Source organism: Salvelinus fontinalis, chromosome 18, assembly GCF_029448725.1.
Source record: "Salvelinus fontinalis isolate EN_2023a chromosome 18, ASM2944872v1, whole genome shotgun sequence".
Lineage (NCBI taxonomy): Eukaryota > Metazoa > Chordata > Actinopteri > Salmoniformes > Salmonidae > Salvelinus > Salvelinus fontinalis.
The window spans coordinates 9,399,427-9,417,893 of record NC_074682.1 but is presented as its reverse complement, the minus strand read 5'-3'; the positions used below and the strand labels follow the sequence as shown (position 1 = coordinate 9,417,893).

Genomic DNA, 18,467 nt, shown 5'->3' with positions numbered 1-18,467 from the left:
AGTAGTGGCCGATTAGGAATGTGGAGTTAGGAAATTGTTGCACAAATGGCATGTGAAATCATGTGCGTTACTCTGCACCTCATTACCAGTGGTGCTGTTGCTGTAACCCAAAACATGCATGTGGTATTCTTGTGGCGTGTGTACATCTGTTGGGTGTTGATTCAGTCTGGAGAAGCGCAAAGGCAGCCACTACATGTTATAAAATTGAGATTCAAATAGTGGGCCATTTCAAAAAATATATTTTGTCTTTCCCCAACTTGTTTCATGCGGTCTGTGGTACGAACTGTAACAGTACAGTACATCTATGCAATTGCTGTCTGATCCAAAAGTCAGTCCGTTAAGCTCAGCACCCTGTTGCTCATATTTAACATGTCTCCTACATGACCCAACATGTTACTTACTTTGGCCCGGTATCTAAAGCCAAAGCCAGATCATTTCAGAGTGACCGTACATTATGGAGTGTAGAGCAGATCAGCACACGCTGACTGACCGTCCGGCCTGCCGGCAGACAGGCGGTTGCTCGTCTCCTCTCCTGCCTGCCTGCATATGAACGGAGCGAGTCACCTCCCCTGCTCAACTCACCTCATTAACATTCCTTCGTGGGACAGCAGGGACGCGTTGCGAGGCCAACACAGACATGTCTGGCCTCCAGCAAAGCTCTCTCAGTAAACACAGTCCCTGGATGATGAGCTGTGAGTGGCCACGTCCGAGCTGCTGTGACAGGCTAGGGCTTGGCCCTCGCAGGGTTCAAGCAGGCCCTATTCGCCGGCCCGGCAGCCTGTCATTGCTAATGCAGCACTTTTTATTAGAAAAGAAAGTGGTTCTTTGAGTTTTAAAAAAGCGCTACAGTTGTGGTTAAATATATTGGCACCCTTGCACTTTTCTTCAATAATTCCGTATTTCTTCTCAAATAAGTTGACATTTAAAAAAAATAGCCCACACCTTCTTATTGGATTTTCAACATTGCAGAACCAATTTTATTTTTGTAAACTTAAGTTTACTATTTTCATTAAGAAAATAAAGACAAATGACATGGACACAATTATTGGCACTCCAGAGCTAGTAGTTGCTCGCACAGCCTTTGGCCAAGATAACTTCAGACAAACGTTTCTTGTAGCCAATGAGCTTGCTGCACCTTTCTACTGACAATTTGGCCCGCTCGAATTCTTACATTTTTCAGGGGTGCCCTTCACCAATTGCTGTTTTCAGATCTCGCCATAGGTTATGGACGTGATTCAGATATGGACTCCTCGCTGACAACTCCATAACAGTCCAGCATCTTTTTATGTGTGTCCTGGGTGCTTTTTCATATGTGTTTGGGGTTGTTGTCCTGCTGGAAGACCCACAACCTTCACGGAGACCCCATTTTTGGAAACTGGGTTGAATATTGCACTCCTCCAAAACACATTGATAATCTGCTGATTTCATTTCGCTTGCACACGTTCAAGGCCACCAGTGCCAGAGGCAGAAAAGCAACCCCACAGCATTATCAATCCTCCCCCATCTCTGATTGTAGGGACATGCTTCATTTATACTGGTAAATATGTCGGTCAAGGTATGAACCAAATTGGTGCCTGATAGGTCAAGGTGAACACATTAGCTTTCTTGAATTACAAAGAGAATTTACAACCCCTTCGCGGATCTCCAACCACAGACCAAAAATATGCAGAGTGACTGTTCGCACTGTAAGAGGAGATATATTAACAGGCCAAAGGAAGTGACATGCGGTGGTGGCTGGCTCAACCATGTCGTCATCTAGGCCAGGGCAGACATCTGATGTAGCCGGCGGACACAGGCACAGTCTCTCCCCTTCCCCTGTCCCCATCCCCCTGTCCAAAATTAGCCTGGACCATGAGCCTGGCCCAGAATAGGAGGCGGGTGGCATGGTGGCACGGCGCTAAGCCCTCCGGGTCCACAGCTGGAGCGCTCTAGACAAGGGGCCCGTGGGGGCCTTCTGGCCCATCACCTGCTTCCTGTAAAGCAATTTGTTATAGAGTTGTCACTGTAAAATCTACAGCCTGTCCTGGAGGTAAAGAAAGACAGGGTCACATGTAATGAGGATACCGCTGCCTCAGTCTGGCTGTGATGTAACCGAAGGAAGGACACACACTTTGGACTTTGCATGTAGCTGTGGGTAGACTATGTGTGTCTTTGTATGTACAGTAAGGCACATATGCCCTGTGTTTAAGAATAAAAAGATTTGTGAGTACAACCAAGATCTATCATGTCATATAATTAGGCAAACAATCATTTCATGAGGTTTCTGAATCACCCCGCCCCCTCGCTCCCAGGAGAGACACACACATACCAGCTCCACCTCCACTGTCTGTGTGCTGGTATTTTTAGGCAGCTGCTGTATTGTTTTTGACCTTCACTTAGGTGTGTGACTAATGCTTCTGGATTTGTGCTGATTAATATGACCCCACACACTCACACATGCTCCCATTGTCCAGCGGCCTCTTCCCTAGCTGCGCAAAGCCCAGGCACACAGCACCTAGCAACTACAACTGAACCGTGGTAAGTACAAGGCCAGGAGTGTCCTTGAACATAGCTCTTTGTTTCCACATTAACCAGATGAGCTGAGATGAGCTGCTGCACACTATCTGCCCAGAGTCTTGTCTGTAATGAGGGCAGGATACCAATACACTGCCATTGAATAAAAAGATACTGTGAACTTGAACTGCGATGTTGAGTATTAAGTCGCCCACTGGGTGTTTGTTTGACAGGTAAGTGGCCATAAGTCAGGAGAAGTGGATGGATCTGACCTCAAGGTCAGGGTGAGTTATGCATGACCAGACCTCTCAAAGTGGAGCAGGCAGGCCAGCGGCAACACAGCTTCTGCTCTTCTTCTATATGCAGACCCAGGACATAACTTTACCTGGCCTTAAGGTCAACTTCTCTTGTTCTTCCCCCTAACCTATAGGATCTCCTACCGTCAAACAATAATAGCTCTTCAAATATAGACGCCTCTACATGAACGTTTTGACCAAGGTCCATTGTCAAGGGGATTCAAGATTGCCATGCTTCAAAGGAAAACATTTACTACAGCATCACAATTGATATGCTCTTCCATAATGTTTTTTCTAAAGTATACCGGTTATAGGTGAGGTTCATTTAAGGTTTAGGGTAAGAGATAGAGAGTTTAAAATCATATATTTGAAAGACCTTGTACTTCCCTCCTTTGCAGTGTGGCCAGATAGTGGCAACCATTTGTTCTCAAAGGCATCCAGCTGAGACCCAATGGCAGGCCAGGCCAAGCTTGTGCTGAAACAGCCAACCAACCTCTGGGACAGATTATGAGGTCTTTGAGTCTATCACTATGGAGATACCAAGTTCCTGGTTAATGATGTGTCAAAGCATGAACGCTTGACCTCTCATAGTTGAAGGTGCCCCAAGCAAAACTTTCTCCAGCGCTTGCTGGGCTGACACAATGAAAGCCCAGACATACCTGTTTTACTCCCACATCATAGCTTACAATGCTATGTTCGAAACATAACATCTAGATAAGGAGAGTTGACGTCATCTCAAGAACATCAGTAGATGTGATTTATGGACGTTATCCACCTCATTGGAAAGCTCACAGACACCCTTTTCTTCATGTATTTGCTCTTGCGTGTGCACTCACTGTTGTACAATACAGTGTCACTAATGCTCTGTTTGTTCTCTCATTTCTGTTTAATTGGTCATTTCACAGATACATTTGATGGGCCTAAGCAGTGTGCCAATGTGCAAAGTTATCTCCTAAAATAAACGACAGATTGTGTGGTCCCAGCTGTGTGGTCCTCATAGCAAATGGGTTTTTTTTATGGGCTTAACACAACACCATCATTTGCATGTAAGCAGTGAAATATATAAAACCTTTGGGCTGTTTCTTAAGTTGACATGTATTTAGATAATACACATTGATGTATTAGGCTGTGTTTCATGAGGGAAATGGTGGACAAAGGAAAGGAAGGGCAATTGGATGAAAAGGACACCAACACCAAGCAACATGAAACTAGAACGTCATCACTGTCATCCATCATTTCCTGAACTAATTTCTGCAGTTTTCATTTGGTTGTAGCCACATCATACATGCTCTTTTATTATTACTCAACTATTATAGTGCGTGTAAAGGGACAATAGGGGAAATTCTTGCCTATTCGCATAAAAAAATAGTTCGATTCCTTAATTATTTTAGTTCCATATGACTCGGTAATAAAAAATAAAAAAAGTAATTGAGATGAAAAACCTATTTGGGTAATTTTCCTCATAGTGCGCATCGAAACGGTGTGTCATCAGTCAATGAGGGTGTCAAAATCTTTCCAATATGGGGATCACCAATATTTAAACGGCTATGTAGGCTAGATAACTTTTACATGCCGATATCTAAATATACCGAAGTCCCTCACCTCACCGTGCACATACCAGTGTTTGTAATTGTCTAACAACAGGAGGGGGGGGGGGGGGGGGGGGCATGGACAGCTGACATGCTGGTGCAGTGTTTTTTTCCTGCGGCGCATCTTCAGTCCCGACTGAGAAGAGGAACGCGGAGTAGCTATCTTTCTCATCCTCGGACAGATGAGTGACTGACTTCATCTTCCAGGGACAATAAATGGGTTCAGTGTCATCAGTTCTCAGCGTCTGGTATACCTGTGTTTGGGTTGGCAATTTTTTCAGCTTCACCTGCTATTCACGTCGAATGTCTAACAAATAGCCTAGGCTACAACAGAACACGCAACAGCAGAGGAACACGTTACCGTTGGCAACAGAACATCTGTTTGGACATTTGGGACAGATTCTCAGAAGACGTGTCTTCATTCGATTTACTTTCCTAGACCGACTTTTGATAAGCACTGACTCGATAAATAGGAGATAAACACTTAGAAAACGTATTTTCAAGGCGTCAATGAACTGACAATACATCAAATTAGCCTTTTGAAACTGGATGGATAGAATGTTTCAACTTCTTTAGATAGACAGGTTTCCCCCAATGATGATCAGCAAACCATCGCCAAGGACTTTTATCCTTTATTATATGTTGTATGCCGTCTGTACATGAAATTAGAAATGTTTTGTTTCTTCAAAACCCGAGGATATTCCAGGAACAGGACGGGGTCTCGAAATGGGATACTATCCCGACACCCCTCAAGGATATACTTCACCTTTATTCTGCTGCTTCTCATCTTCACACCTAGAGCAGATTCTTCTTGGTGGTGAGTGGTGTCTTTCATATGCACTTGATGCTGCAGAAATAATCCTATCATTTCTATCCAAGATTACATCTATAATTTAAGTAATTGACATCCAAGATTAGATATGTTTCCAGTAGTTTTGGATGACCAGTTGTCTTAATTAGCTAATTATAAGACGTTCCAAGACCTTACAAAAGTTAGGCCTATTTATGTTGGCTATTTAGGAGTCCAAAATATAACTTAGGAGAAATCATATGGCCTAATGCATATATGCTATAACGGATGGATTAAATATACAATTATAAACTGGGTGGTTTGAGCCCTGAATGCTGATTGGCTGAAAGACCTGATATATCAGACCATATTCCACGGGTGTGACAAAATGTTTATTTTTACTCTCCTAATTATGTTGGTAACCAGTTTATAATAGCAATAAGGCACCTTGGGGGTTTGTGGTGTATGGCCAATATACCACGGCTAAGGACTGTATCCAGGCACTCCACATTGCATATTGCATAAGAGCAGCCCTTAGTCGTGGTATAATGACCATATACCACACCCCTTCGGGCCTTATTAATGAATTAGAACCTTACTGAATTATATGAATTTAATAAATAAAGCACAAATTATAAGCTCATCCTTAAATATGCAAAACGTTGTGAACAAAATCAAATATAAAGCATGTTTGGGTGTCAATGAATTTGTAAGAGCATATTCCAGGTAGCTACATTTGCTTTACACTTAAACCTTGTCTATATTTATCCCAAGCCTGAGAATGCTAATTATGTATTGGGGTGGCAGGTAGCCTAGTGGTTAGAGTGTTGGGCCAGTAACTGAAAGGTTGCTGGATCAAATCCCCGAGCTGACAAGGTAAAAATCTGTCATTCTGCCCCTGAACAAGGCAGTTAACCCACTGTTCTCCGGTAGATAAGAATTTGTTCTTAACTGACTCGCCTAGTTTAAAAAAAAGAAGAGATATTTGAATTATCCTAGGAATGCAGGAGATTGGGAAATAACTGACAGTTATATATCAGTTATGTGGCAAACAAATTCAAGATTTGAATAGTTTAACACAATAAAACCTTTGTAGTCAATACCTCCATCCCACCTTAGAGTCAAACCTATACGCTGCTGGTACTTGTGTACCAGGCTCCAATTCCAACAGCCACAGGGAGGAATGTGTCTGGATAGGAGTTTTATAACATCAATAGTCTATAAAGTGAAATCAACCAACAGCAGCACACTGTCTGGTGTTCATGAAGATTAATGGACTCGGGGACTTTCCGCTATCAATCTTGCATATTAGAAGTGGCAGGTGCAGGCAGCGGTGCATGAAAAAGTGTTCCTTGATGATTTCTCTTGAGGGTAAGAACCAAGGGTGTATGAAGGAAGTGCCTACCACCTCACTGCTCTTATGCCACAATACTCCAATCTTACTGCACAGAACATGGTAAACCAGCTTTCAGCTAGTGGCAAAATAAAAAATAAATAGTTGATATAGTTGATCATCCAAACCACGATAATACCACATACACACATTTTTTAAAAAAATATAAAAAATAAAAATAAAAGTTATGTAGACATCAGTGAGACATTTTAGAAATTTATATTTTCATAAAAATATCCCTGTGGTATTGTTGAAAAAGCTTCTCTGTCTCACAGAATATTATTATAAAAAGAAGGCCGTGCAATTAAACAGTGAAGTGAGGCGGAGCGGGGAGACATGGTCGATCTCTCCAAGGATCTACATATTTATCTAATCATGATTTATATAGTCCGGGGGTTATTTCCATCATGATTGTGATTATTCAGATAAGAAGTAGTGTGTTTTCTGGTGCGCTGGATTGCTTGTCCTCTCTCCAAACTAAGTATGAGGCGCAGAGACAGTCAGGGTCTTTTGGCTCAGCTCTCTACTCTTTCTATGGAGAGAGTAAACACTGTGTGCCTCCGCTCTGCTTTATTGCTCAGACTCAGGCAGCAGGGAAGGAAGGCAGATTTTTTTGGGGGGGAAAAGGGACAGCCATAACAGGAGTGGAAACACTTTTCTGTTTCTGTATCGGTGGCACGACAGATAATGTAGCTGTGATTAAGCCTGGCAGTAATGATGTCCGGTCGTCGCAAGGAGAGGGAGAGTTAGAGGAGCGTGCCAGCTTACAGGAGACAATGTCACACTGCACTTGGTGTTCCTGTTGTAGTCTCAGGGGTCTCTCCTAGTTAACCGTGTGGATTCTTTCCTATCTGTGAAAGAGCACCTGAAGGTCTCACATTTCATAACACTGTCCTCTGATGTACCATTTATGGCATCTATAACCGCGTGGGATTGACAACGAAGCGGGACAGAGTTGTTAAATGCACACTTTGTAAGAATTCCCGCTGTTCAATCGGCAATTAAATTCATGATGAATACCCATTGATTCTTGAAGAATATAACTTGTCACACATCTTACTCGACCTAACTTTAAAATCTGTACGCCTATGTAGATATTCCATGAAAAAATCTGCCGTCTCCAGCTACAATAGTCATTAACAATTGTCTACACTGTATTTCTGAGCAATTTGATGTTATTTTAATGGACAATTTCTTTTGCTTTTCTTTCAAAACAAGGACATTTGTAACTGACCCCAAATTTTTGAACGGTAGTGTTTATACAAAAGTATGTGGATACCCCTTGGAATGAGTGGATTCGGCTATTTCAGCCACACCAGTTGCTGACAGGTATATAAAATTGAGCGTACAGCCATGCAATCTCCATAGACAAACATTGACAGTAGAATGGCCTTTCTGAAGTGCTCAGTGACTTTTAAAGTGGAACCGTCATAGGATGCCACCTCTCCAACAAGTCAGTTTGTAAAATGTATGCCCTGCTAGAGCTGTCCCGGTCAATTGTAAGTGTTGTTATTGTGAAGTGGAAACGTCTAGGAGCAACAACGGCTCAGCCACAAGTGATAGGCCACATAAGCTCACAGAACTGGACCACCAAGTGCTGAAGCGCGTAGCACTCACTACCGAGTTCCAAACTGCCTCTGGAATCAATGTCAGCACAAGAACTGTTAGTCTGGAGCTTCGTGAAATGGGTTTCCATGGCCGAGCACCCATGCCAAGCGTCCACTGGAGTGGTGTAAAGCTTGCTGCCATTGGACTCTGGAGCAGTGGAAACATGTTCGCTGGAGTGATGAATCACGCTTCACCATCTTGCAGTTTGACGGACAAATCTGGGTTTGGCGGATGCCAGGAGAACGCTACCTTCCCCAATGCATAGTGCAAACTGTAAAGTTTGGTGGAGGAGGAATAATGGTCTGGGGCTTCTTTTCTTGGTTCAGGGCTAGGCCCCTTAGTTCCAGTGAAAGGAAATCTTAACGCTACAGCATACAATGACATTCTAGACAATTCTGTGCTTCCAACTTTGTGGCAACAGTTTCAGGAAGGCACTTTCCTGTTTAAGCATGACAATGCACCCATGCACAAAGCAAGGTAAATACCGAAATGGTTTATCAAGATCGGTGTGGAAGTACTTGACCGGCCTGCACAGAGCCCTGACCTCAACCCCATCGAACACCTTTGCAATGAATTGGAATGCCGACTGCGAGCCAGGCCTAATCGCCCAACATCAGTGCCCGACCTCACTAATGCTCTTGTGGCTGAATGGACGGAAGTCCCCGCAGCAATGTTCCAACATCTAGAGGTAAGCCTTCCCAGAAGAGTGAAGGCTGTTATAGCAGCAAAGGGGGGGACCAACTCCATATTAATGCCCATGATTTTGGAATGAGATGTTCGACTACCAGGTTTCCACATACAATTGATCATGTAGTGTATCTTGTTCTTTAACACGTTTTTTTTAATGGACATCTGTTTTTGCACAACAATAGTCCTTGGCAGCTTTACTGGCCTACTGACAATGCACCTGTCTATCTGATCTGCAGGTACATTGGAGCCCTGGGTGCACGGGTGATCTGTGACAACATTCCAGGCCTGGTGAACAAGCAGCGCCAGCTGTGCCAGCGCCACCCGGATCTCATGCAGTCTATTGGGGAGGGTGCCAAGGAGTGGATCCGCGAGTGCCAGCACCAGTTTCGTCACCATCGCTGGAACTGCAGCACGCTGGACCGAGACCACACTGTCTTTGGTAGGGTCATGCTGCACAGTAAGTCTGTTTCAGTGTGTTTATCTCTCTGTGTGTGTTCAGTATTCAATCACTTGCATCTTGGATGTAAGATTCGCTACATTAATCTGATTCAACACGTACAAGTTTTCAAATTGGTGGTTGTAGGCAATAGCAGAACATTCTGAGGGACTGCTTCCTTGCCTTTTAGACTTACAGATATTCAAGCCTTAAGGGTATAGCTATGTATATCTCAGCTCAACACATAATACAATAGTTCACTTCCATATATGTCTCCTTTGTTTGCCCCTCCCCAATAAGGTAACAGGAGAACATACTAGTTGTCATTTCCGGTTGTACAATACCCAGAGAGAATGTGTGCCAGTAAATGTATCTAGTTTCACCTTCTCCAGGAATGAGGAGGGTTGGAGAAAGTGGATATTCTCCGAAAACTAGTAGCAGATAGAGTGATCCACAAGGGTGATGTCTAAACAGTAATAGGAGATGTAAATATTTGGGTAGATGTTTCTGGCAGGCAGACAAAGCCGTACTCCCTGACATATTGCCTGTGTTCTGGTTCATTGCGTGAGGAGGAATGAAAACTAGAGGTGGGTGGGAAAAGCAGACCAAATAACCCTGAATCTGCTCTCCTCTCAAATGAAAACATACCTAGTGACTGAGAAAGCTGCCATCTGTGCAAATTAAAGAGTGACAGATGTTTATTAAGCCTTCACAGAAGGCAGGAATCGTGGTCACAGGAAGGCAATAGTCAAACACAAGTAGGCAGTCAAAAACTAACAATACCTAACAACCATAAAGAACTGAACTAAATATGGAGCTGATGAGACAAACACAGGTGAAATTAATTAACAAAAATGAAAGACAGGGCTACGTTCCAGAACAAAGAAAAAAAAACACAAGATTGACTAAGAAAAGAAAAGCAGAACCTTAGTCCCCCCCCCCCCCCCCCCCCAGGGAAACATGGGGGGTTGGTAACCAAGGACACACTGAAACAGAGTAAGGCGGAGGGATGAGTGCATGAGTGAGTTCTGAGCATATTCGGCCCAGGCTACATACCGACTCCAGTCGTGTGGAGAGCCAGAACATTTTTGGCGGAGGTACTTCCATATTTCTTGGTTCAGGTGTTCTGTCTGCCCGTCCGTCTGGGGGTGGTACCCGGAGGAGAGGCTGAGGGCAACTCCCAGTCGGTCACAGAATGCTCGACACACCCGCGAGACAAACTGGGGTCCACGGTCAGAGACGATGTCCTCTGGAAAACCCACGTAATCCCTTACATCGAATGCCAGTGAGGACCACCAGAACTTCCGGGCTAGAAGTTCGGTGGTTTGTGTAATGCCCGGATGTCCTGACCCCAAGGACGTGTGACACCATTGCATCAGTTGGGGTCTAACAGCTGCTGGTATGTAACTCTTCCCAGCAGGTGCCTCAGGAGGAGCTGGGTCTGAGGTTCGGGCTTCTTGTATGGCTGAGTGAACCTCCCACTGTACCGGTCCTATAATGCAAGAGGAAGGAAGAATGGGTGTAGGGTCTGAGTTACTGGTCGGAAGGTCAAACTGGCGGGAGAGCATCAGCTTTTACGTTTTTCTTTCCAGGGATGTAAGTAACATGAAAATGGAAGCGTGTGAAGAGAGCCCAGCAGGCTTGTCTGGTGTTTAACCTCTTGGCCCCTCTGATATATTCCAGATTACGATGATATGTTAGGATGATAAACAGAGGTTGTACGCCAACCAACCAGTGGCGCCACTCCTCGAGGGCCAGCTTGATGGCGAGGAGTTATGTTCCCCACATCGTAATTCCTCTCAGCAGGGGATAACTTCCTGGAGAAGAAGGTACAGGGATGTGATTTGGGAGGTGTTCCCACTGTCGTGTCTTTGACTACCCCCAACCCAACGTCATGACACCACCCACTGAGAGAGTATGGCTCCTACTCCTACTTCGGAGGCATCCACCTCCTGGGTGAAAAGAAGGGTCGAATCAGGTTGGCGAAGGACAGGAGCTGAGGTGAAGAGGCGTTTCAAGTTGTTGAACGCAGTCAGAGCGGTATCAGTCCATTGAAGGGTCTTGGTCTTTTGGCTGGTAAGGGCAGTGAGGGGAGTGGCAGTAGAACTGAAGTTCCGAATGAACTGGCGATAGAAGTTGGAAAACCCAATGAAACATTGGAGTTCCTTAACGGTGGTGGGTTTGGGCCAGTTACTGCCTGCGGTGACTTTGTTCTCCTCCATGCTGACCCCCCCAGGTGTCAGTACGAAGATGAGGAAGTTTACCGAGGTTACATGGTGCTCTTTTCAGTCTTCACATAAAGGTTATGGTCAAGGAGCCGTTGAAGCACCTTTTGCACATGCTGTATGTGTTCCTTCAGGGAGTAGGAGTAAATCAGGATGTCATCAATGTAGACGATGAGGAAGCTTGATCATATCCTGGAAAGTTGAAAGTTGGAAAGTTGATCATATCCTGGAAAACCTTGTTCATAAAGGATTGGAATACGGCGGGGGCGTTCGTAAGGCCGTATGGCATGACCAGGTATTTGTAGTGCCCTTGAGTGGTGATAAAGGCCGTCTTCCATTCGTCATCTTCACGTATACGGACAAGGTTATATGCACTTCGCAGGTCGAGTTTAGTATAGATGTTGTCGCGGCCCACTTGTTCAAGGGTCGCTGGGATCAGAGGAAGAGGGAAATGGTTCTTGACCGTGACGTCATTCATTGAACGATAATCAATACATGGACGGAGACCACTGTCTTTTTTTCCAATGAAGAAGAAGCTGGACGCAGCTGGGGGAAGAAGAAGGACAAATTAAACAATTTGAGTGATTCATCAATGTAGTTCTCCATTGCCTCATTTTCCGGGGATAGATGGGGGGGTAAACACGACCCCTCGGTGAGGACACTCCAGGGAGTAAGTCAATAGCACAGTCTCCTGGGCGATGTGGTGACAGAGTGGAGGCCTTGATTTTGCTGAAGACATTGCTGTACTGGGTGTATTCAGATTGTATGGTGGGTGGCACTGCAGAGGCAGAGTCCTCAATGGTGGTGGCTCTGCAGGGTAGGCTGAGACAACTGGAGAAGCAGGTAGAAGACCAGGACAATAGTTCACCTTGTTGTCATGAGATGGCAGGGTCGTGATGACAAAGCCAGGGGTGTCTGAGGATGAGTGGCTGTTTGGGGGATGAGAGTCCCATGAGATGAATGGTTTCGGTGTGGAAGACTCCAATCTGGCCGTGACGCTCTGTGTCAAGTGCGTGATGAAGTCCGTGCCCAATGGCTGCCCGTCAAGGGTGTTAATCCTTAAGGGAGGGTTGACAGGTGTTAGATCAATGTCAAGCTCTTCTACTAGCTGGTGATTGATAAAATGACCTGCTGCTCCCGACTCTATCAAGCCTTCTACGTACTTGGTAACCCCCTTCACGGTTATTAATACTGGGATGGAGAATTGCTTCTAGGAGATATTTAGAAATAAGGACACACCTACCTGCATGGCAGCAAGGGGACCCTTCTCATCTCTCCGTGGGGGGCGAACAGGGCAATGGCTGAGTAGATGATCTTTCCCTTCACAGTATAGGCAGAGCCCTTCTTGGATCCACTTTTGACATTTGATACACGGGAGAGGAGCATGGCCCAACTGCATGGGCTCTGGAAGACTCAGACGGGATCATGGAAAGAGAAGGTTTCAAGTTCCTGGGTGGCAGAGTTCTTCAGCGGTCGGCAATGAGGTGGTCGATGGAGATGGACATACGAATGTATTGATTAAAATCCTGAAGTTCACCTCCACAGGCCAGCTCCGCCTGAAGTTCCCTGTTGAGCCCTCTTCAGTAGACGGTAAGAAAAAGCAGCCTCATTCCATCCACTCCCTGCAGCCATGGTGCGGAACTCGAGGGCATACTCGGCAGCTGAATTGCGTTCTTGTTGAAGTTCTATAAGGAGGTCTCCTATAGGACGACCGGAGGGAGAGTGATCGAATACCTCTTTGAAGAGAGTGTGGAAATGGGGCTTGAATCCGAGTTCTGTGCTGTTGGCAGTCCATATGGTGGTGGCCCAATCCAGGGCTTTGCCTGTGAGTAGAGACACAACAAAGTCCACCCTGCTCGTTGGTGGCGAAGTTAGTGGGGTTGTACTCAATGTATCTGTTGCATTGAGAAATCCATGACATTTCACAGGTGAACCGTCATATTTTCCAGGCATGGGTATGAATGAAGGAGGGCTATGGGTTACGATAGTAGGGATAGGCAAGCAGAGAAGACGGCAGATTTCCTCCATACGCTCCTCTTGCTGGGTTAGGCGCCGCTCTAGCTCCGCTGAATCCATTCCGTTTTTTTGGTGAGCTATTCTGTAATGAATACTCAGGGAGAAAAAGGTGTAGATTCATGCGCAGGGCGTGGCAGATGTTTATTAAGCCATCGCAGACGGCAGGAATCGTGGTCGCAGGAGAAGGTCAAACACAGGTAGGCAGTCAAAACCAAACAATACCTCACAACCATACAAACAGAAAGAACTGAACTAAATTGGGAGCTGATGAAACCAGGTGAGAAACGAACACAGGTGAAATCAATGAACAAAAATGAAAGACATGGCTACGTTCCAGAACACAAAGAAACAGGGCTACGTTCCAGAACACAAAGAAACAGGGCTACGTTCAAGAACACACAAAAAAAGCAGAAGGGTTGACAAAGAAAAGAAAGCAGAACCTTACAATAGGCCTGCTGTACATGGCAAAACATCAACTCTTTACACAAAAACTCACGGCTAAAATGTGAACTCAACTTGAACGGGGAGCCGAGCAGAATCATTTCAGTTTGAAACAAAAAATATAGTATTTGTTATACATACATGATTGTACACGAACATTGTACAGAGACAACCAAACCTATTTGATTCAAATTTGTTTGTGCTCTATATTACATTCTATATAAATGTTAACAGTGTCTGCGTTCCAAGTTTCAAGGAGCGTAGACACTGTTTAAATTCAGATAGCATGGGACACAGCACACACAAGCAATATTTGAATCAAATGCTGTGTAACGACATGGTTACTACAACGAAACAAACTTTGCTGGTATAGTGTAACCGTCTGTATGAGACTGACTTAGTTTATATATAAAACCAACCTGGGGTCACGTGTTTGAAGAGTATATTGTCACAAAAAAAATATGTCTAAAAATAAGCAAAATCAAAAAGGGTAGTTTTGAGATAATAATATTCATATTTTTAATGTTGAATAAATGAATGTGAAAATGTGTATTTCAGAATCTACACATCCTCCATATTTGAGAGAACACTATAAGGAGGATAATGACTCCAAGATGTTGTCTGTATCATGTGTGATTCACAGAGCATAGGGTCTTAAGGAGGCATGTATAGGTTTAAAAAGGGTCTAAAATGGCAATTTTCATCATTATTTTCTCCCCCAAATTTTTATACAAAAGGTAAAAAGGATGTTAAACACCCTTCCTCCCAGTGAAGTTCCTATGTGAGAACTTAGCTCCAGCTGGCGTGGAATCGCCCAATGACATCTTCTTACACATAATCTCTTACCATCATATCACCCCAGGTAGCCGGGAGGCAGCGTTTGTGTACGCCATCTCCTCGGCGGGTGTGGTCTATGCAATTACCAGGGCCTGCAGCCAGGGGGAGCTCAAGATCTGCAGCTGCGACGCCCACAAGCGAGGCCGAGCTAGAGACGACAGGGGCGACTTTGACTGGGGCGGCTGCAGCGACAACATCAACTATGGCATCAAGTTCGCCAAGGCCTTTGTCGATGCCAGGGAGAGGATGGTGAAAGACGCTCGGGCGATGATGAATCTACACAACAACCGCTGTGGGCGAATGGTGAGCAATGGCTTCGGGGTTAAGGTGCCGTTTTGCTTTTTTGATACAGGCAGTCCCTTTAAACTAGCACTAGCATATGCTTTAACTACAGTGTAACAACATTGTTACTACAGTAGAACAAACATTGCTAGTACAATTTAATCCACTGTTGAACTGAATTTTTATAAATACTCTAGACATGAATAGTGAGTGTACTAGGTTGGCCACAGGTGAGGCTTTGTCTCAACCTCTAACAAAATTGTCCAACCTTCTTGATTTCAGGCAGTGAAGCGCTTTATGAAACTGGAGTGCAAGTGTCATGGTGTCAGCGGCTCCTGCGCCCTCAGAACCTGCTGGTTGGCCATGTCGGACTTCCGGAGGACCGGGGACTACCTCCGAAAGAAGTACAACACGGCCATCGAGGTGACCATGAACCAGGATGGCACAGGGTTCATGGTGGCTGACAAGGACTTCAAGGGAACCACCAAGAATGAGCTGGTGTATGTAGAAAACTCCCCTGACTACTGCCTCATGGACAGAGCAGCAGGTGGGTCAACTCATGCAGTTATATATGTTAGGTAGGGCCAGGAGTTTTTCCTCACCATATGACCTGGCAGAGAAAAACCCAGAAGATTTAGCAATGTCTAAGTGGAAATTAATTTGAAGAGAAATTACATTTCAGTATATGATTCAACATAATATCCCATTTAGTCATTATTAAAATGTATGGGACGTTATTTAAGTACTTATCACCAAACTTGGGGAAAATATTGTCATCGGAAACCTTGTTGCTCTAAGTAAAAAGTATTACCCAGACGCTAGACAATACAGAAGCCTACGCATCAAATACAGCTATGAGAATCCCAGACTCATCTGCCGAAGGCCTGCATACCTGCATAGCTTAGAGTTCAATTATTTGACCTTTAACTTCTCTCTAATTCCAACTGTGTTTTCTCTGCCTTGGTAATCTCTGTCTCTCACGCCCCTCATGTCCCATCACTTCAGCAGAGCGTCCATAGAGCTCTAGAACAGCTAACAGGCTCTGGTCGTGATACTTTGGATGTATTGTGTGTTACTGGCATTATCCTCATCTCTGTTAGGCCTATAGTTATAGGTTGACACCTAGTAAATTGCTGTTAAGAAGAGGAGCTACGCTACGCCCCTAGCCTATTACAAGGTGAAGCAATAATCTATTGTATAGGAATTCACACCCTAAGGATACAACAGGGTCATTGTTGAAATCCTTCTGTGGTCACTATTAAGCTCCACTCCCAAATGCTCAAGGGGAATACCTCCGCTCACACCTATTCTCACACCCCTTCACTCAAGGGCCGTCTGGTCTGTCTTGTGCTCTCTCCACAGGCTCCCTGGGCACGGCAGGGAGAGTCTGCAACAAGTCATCCAGAGGCACGGACGGCTGCGAGGTCATGTGTTGCGGACGGGGCTACGACACAATGCGCGTCAAACGAGTCACCAAGTGCGAGTGCAAGTTCAAGTGGTGTTGCGCCGTGGAGTGCAAGGACTGCGAAGACATGGTGGACGTTCACACCTGCAAGCCACACAAGAGACCCGATTGGTTGGACCTAACCTGACCCTGAGGCCCAGCCTTTCAAAGGATCTAGCAGTGGCCAACTGCATTGTGGGATATGTAGTCCCTACTCCCGACTCATTTCTGACCTCTGGCATGGTTCTCATTTGACAACCCCTTCTAAAGTGACATCCGAAATAACTTTTTGCCAAGGGGCCGTATCCCAATTTGGATTGGATGGTGCAGTACTGTATGGTTCTGTTCTATAGGAAGGCAGTCTAAGAGAGTGGTTGGGCCAGGAGAGGGGATAGTTCCTATTTATGTTTTTGTTTGATCTTGTTGATCTGGGGAAATACTATTGTGTGCTGCTTCCAAGGTGGTGAGGACAGTTTTTTCTACAGAAAATAATTTACACATGATCTGTTGTGGACATGCAACACAGGACATTATACTGTGAGCACACCAGAGATGGAGTTAGGATTGTTGCGTGGTGTATGTGTTGTTGGTTTTTGCTTGGTTTAAGACTATGTTCTCTTTCTAAACCGGTGACCACTTTGCTCAGTGTTTCATTGGTGTTACAATGAAAAGTGATAAAGAACTGAAATTGTACTCTGCTTGAGACACTGGACATGGAAAGACTGACTTGTATTCAGTAGTTAGGAGCGTGAACTTTCAGAAAAAAAGGACATCATGCCTCACCCGACTGGTCAAATGCATCAGAATGGATGTACAACAGAAAGTTAATTCAACTCTAACATCCAACTGTTACCACGGGCCAGAGAGCTGCACTATGGACACTAATATAGCCCAATATTGAGCAAAGAAATTCATTTAAGCAAATGTTTCTGTTATATGAGTTAAGTGAAACAAACATTGTCGTCGACCGAGATGGATAGTATGTCTTCTCTCCCTTTAGTGTGACAGTTACCCTATCAACCTATTATTGTACGTGTTCCTAAATGAATACGGTATGATGGACGGTAGCTGTCATCTCTTGCTCATTATTTATCACTGGTTACTGAAGCTGCTAGCTGCTATATCTCCCAAGTTAGCATTCTCACTATGGGGCACTTTCATTATGCATCCGTACGCAACACTATAGTCATTTCACTCTCAGGGTTGTTTTTTAGGCTACATGGGGCTCTGACTGATCTATGAAAAATGAAGTACTTTGTGAAACCCAGGCCAAGATGTTGCATGACGTAGAGGAGCTGAGAACCAGAATTGATCTTTCAAATCAACATTCACAAATGCACATAGGCCTATAGGGCCTGCGGGATATGACCAATCGAGACCGAACAAATGGTACAACGATTGACCGAAAGCAGTGAGGTCCACGTGACGATCACAACTACTTGTTAAAGACGTTTGTAAGATGAATGAGATTTCAGTTTATGTTAAAAAGATCGACATTTTCAAATGCAAATTGCCATTGATATGATTTTAATGCAATGTTCTCAGAACGGTGGGGAGTCGCGGGCCAAGTTGTGCTGTGGTGTTAGTTGGAGTGTTATTGTCACCTTGGGAGGACCCTAAAATACCACACTTGTTCTATATTAAACCTTGTTGATCCTTCTGTCATTCACATCAGATCTCATCCATCCTCATATCGCTGACCATGTGACACTGTCATTGTCACTGACACACAAGGTGATATCGCTGAATCTACTACTTGCTGTTCTTGAGTAAATCATTAAGTTATGATAGGTTCAATCCCCCCCCCCCCCCCCTCTAATGTCAGCGCTAGGCTCGACACTCAACGAATCCGTGGTGTAGGTCCTCTAATTACAGCATTACTCTTTCCCGAGCCAAACATGGGAATTATTTATCTATTTCATAGTCT

The 18,467-nt window shown here is 44.7% G+C and overlaps 1 protein-coding gene across 1 annotated transcript; it reads left to right on the top strand.

Moving 5' to 3' along the window:
• The first annotated feature begins 4,493 nt into the window (after positions 1–4,493).
• wnt2ba (wingless-type MMTV integration site family, member 2Ba) lies at positions 4,494–18,200 on the top strand. The gene is made up of 5 exons (XM_055868073.1): positions 4,494–5,195; positions 9,096–9,316; positions 14,840–15,117; positions 15,379–15,643; positions 16,459–18,200. The coding sequence occupies exons 1-5, from the start codon at positions 5,038–5,040 to the stop codon at positions 16,686–16,688; spliced, it is 1,152 nt and encodes a 383-aa protein (XP_055724048.1). The 5' UTR covers positions 4,494–5,037; the 3' UTR covers positions 16,689–18,200.
• Positions 18,201–18,467: the final 267 nt, after the last annotated feature.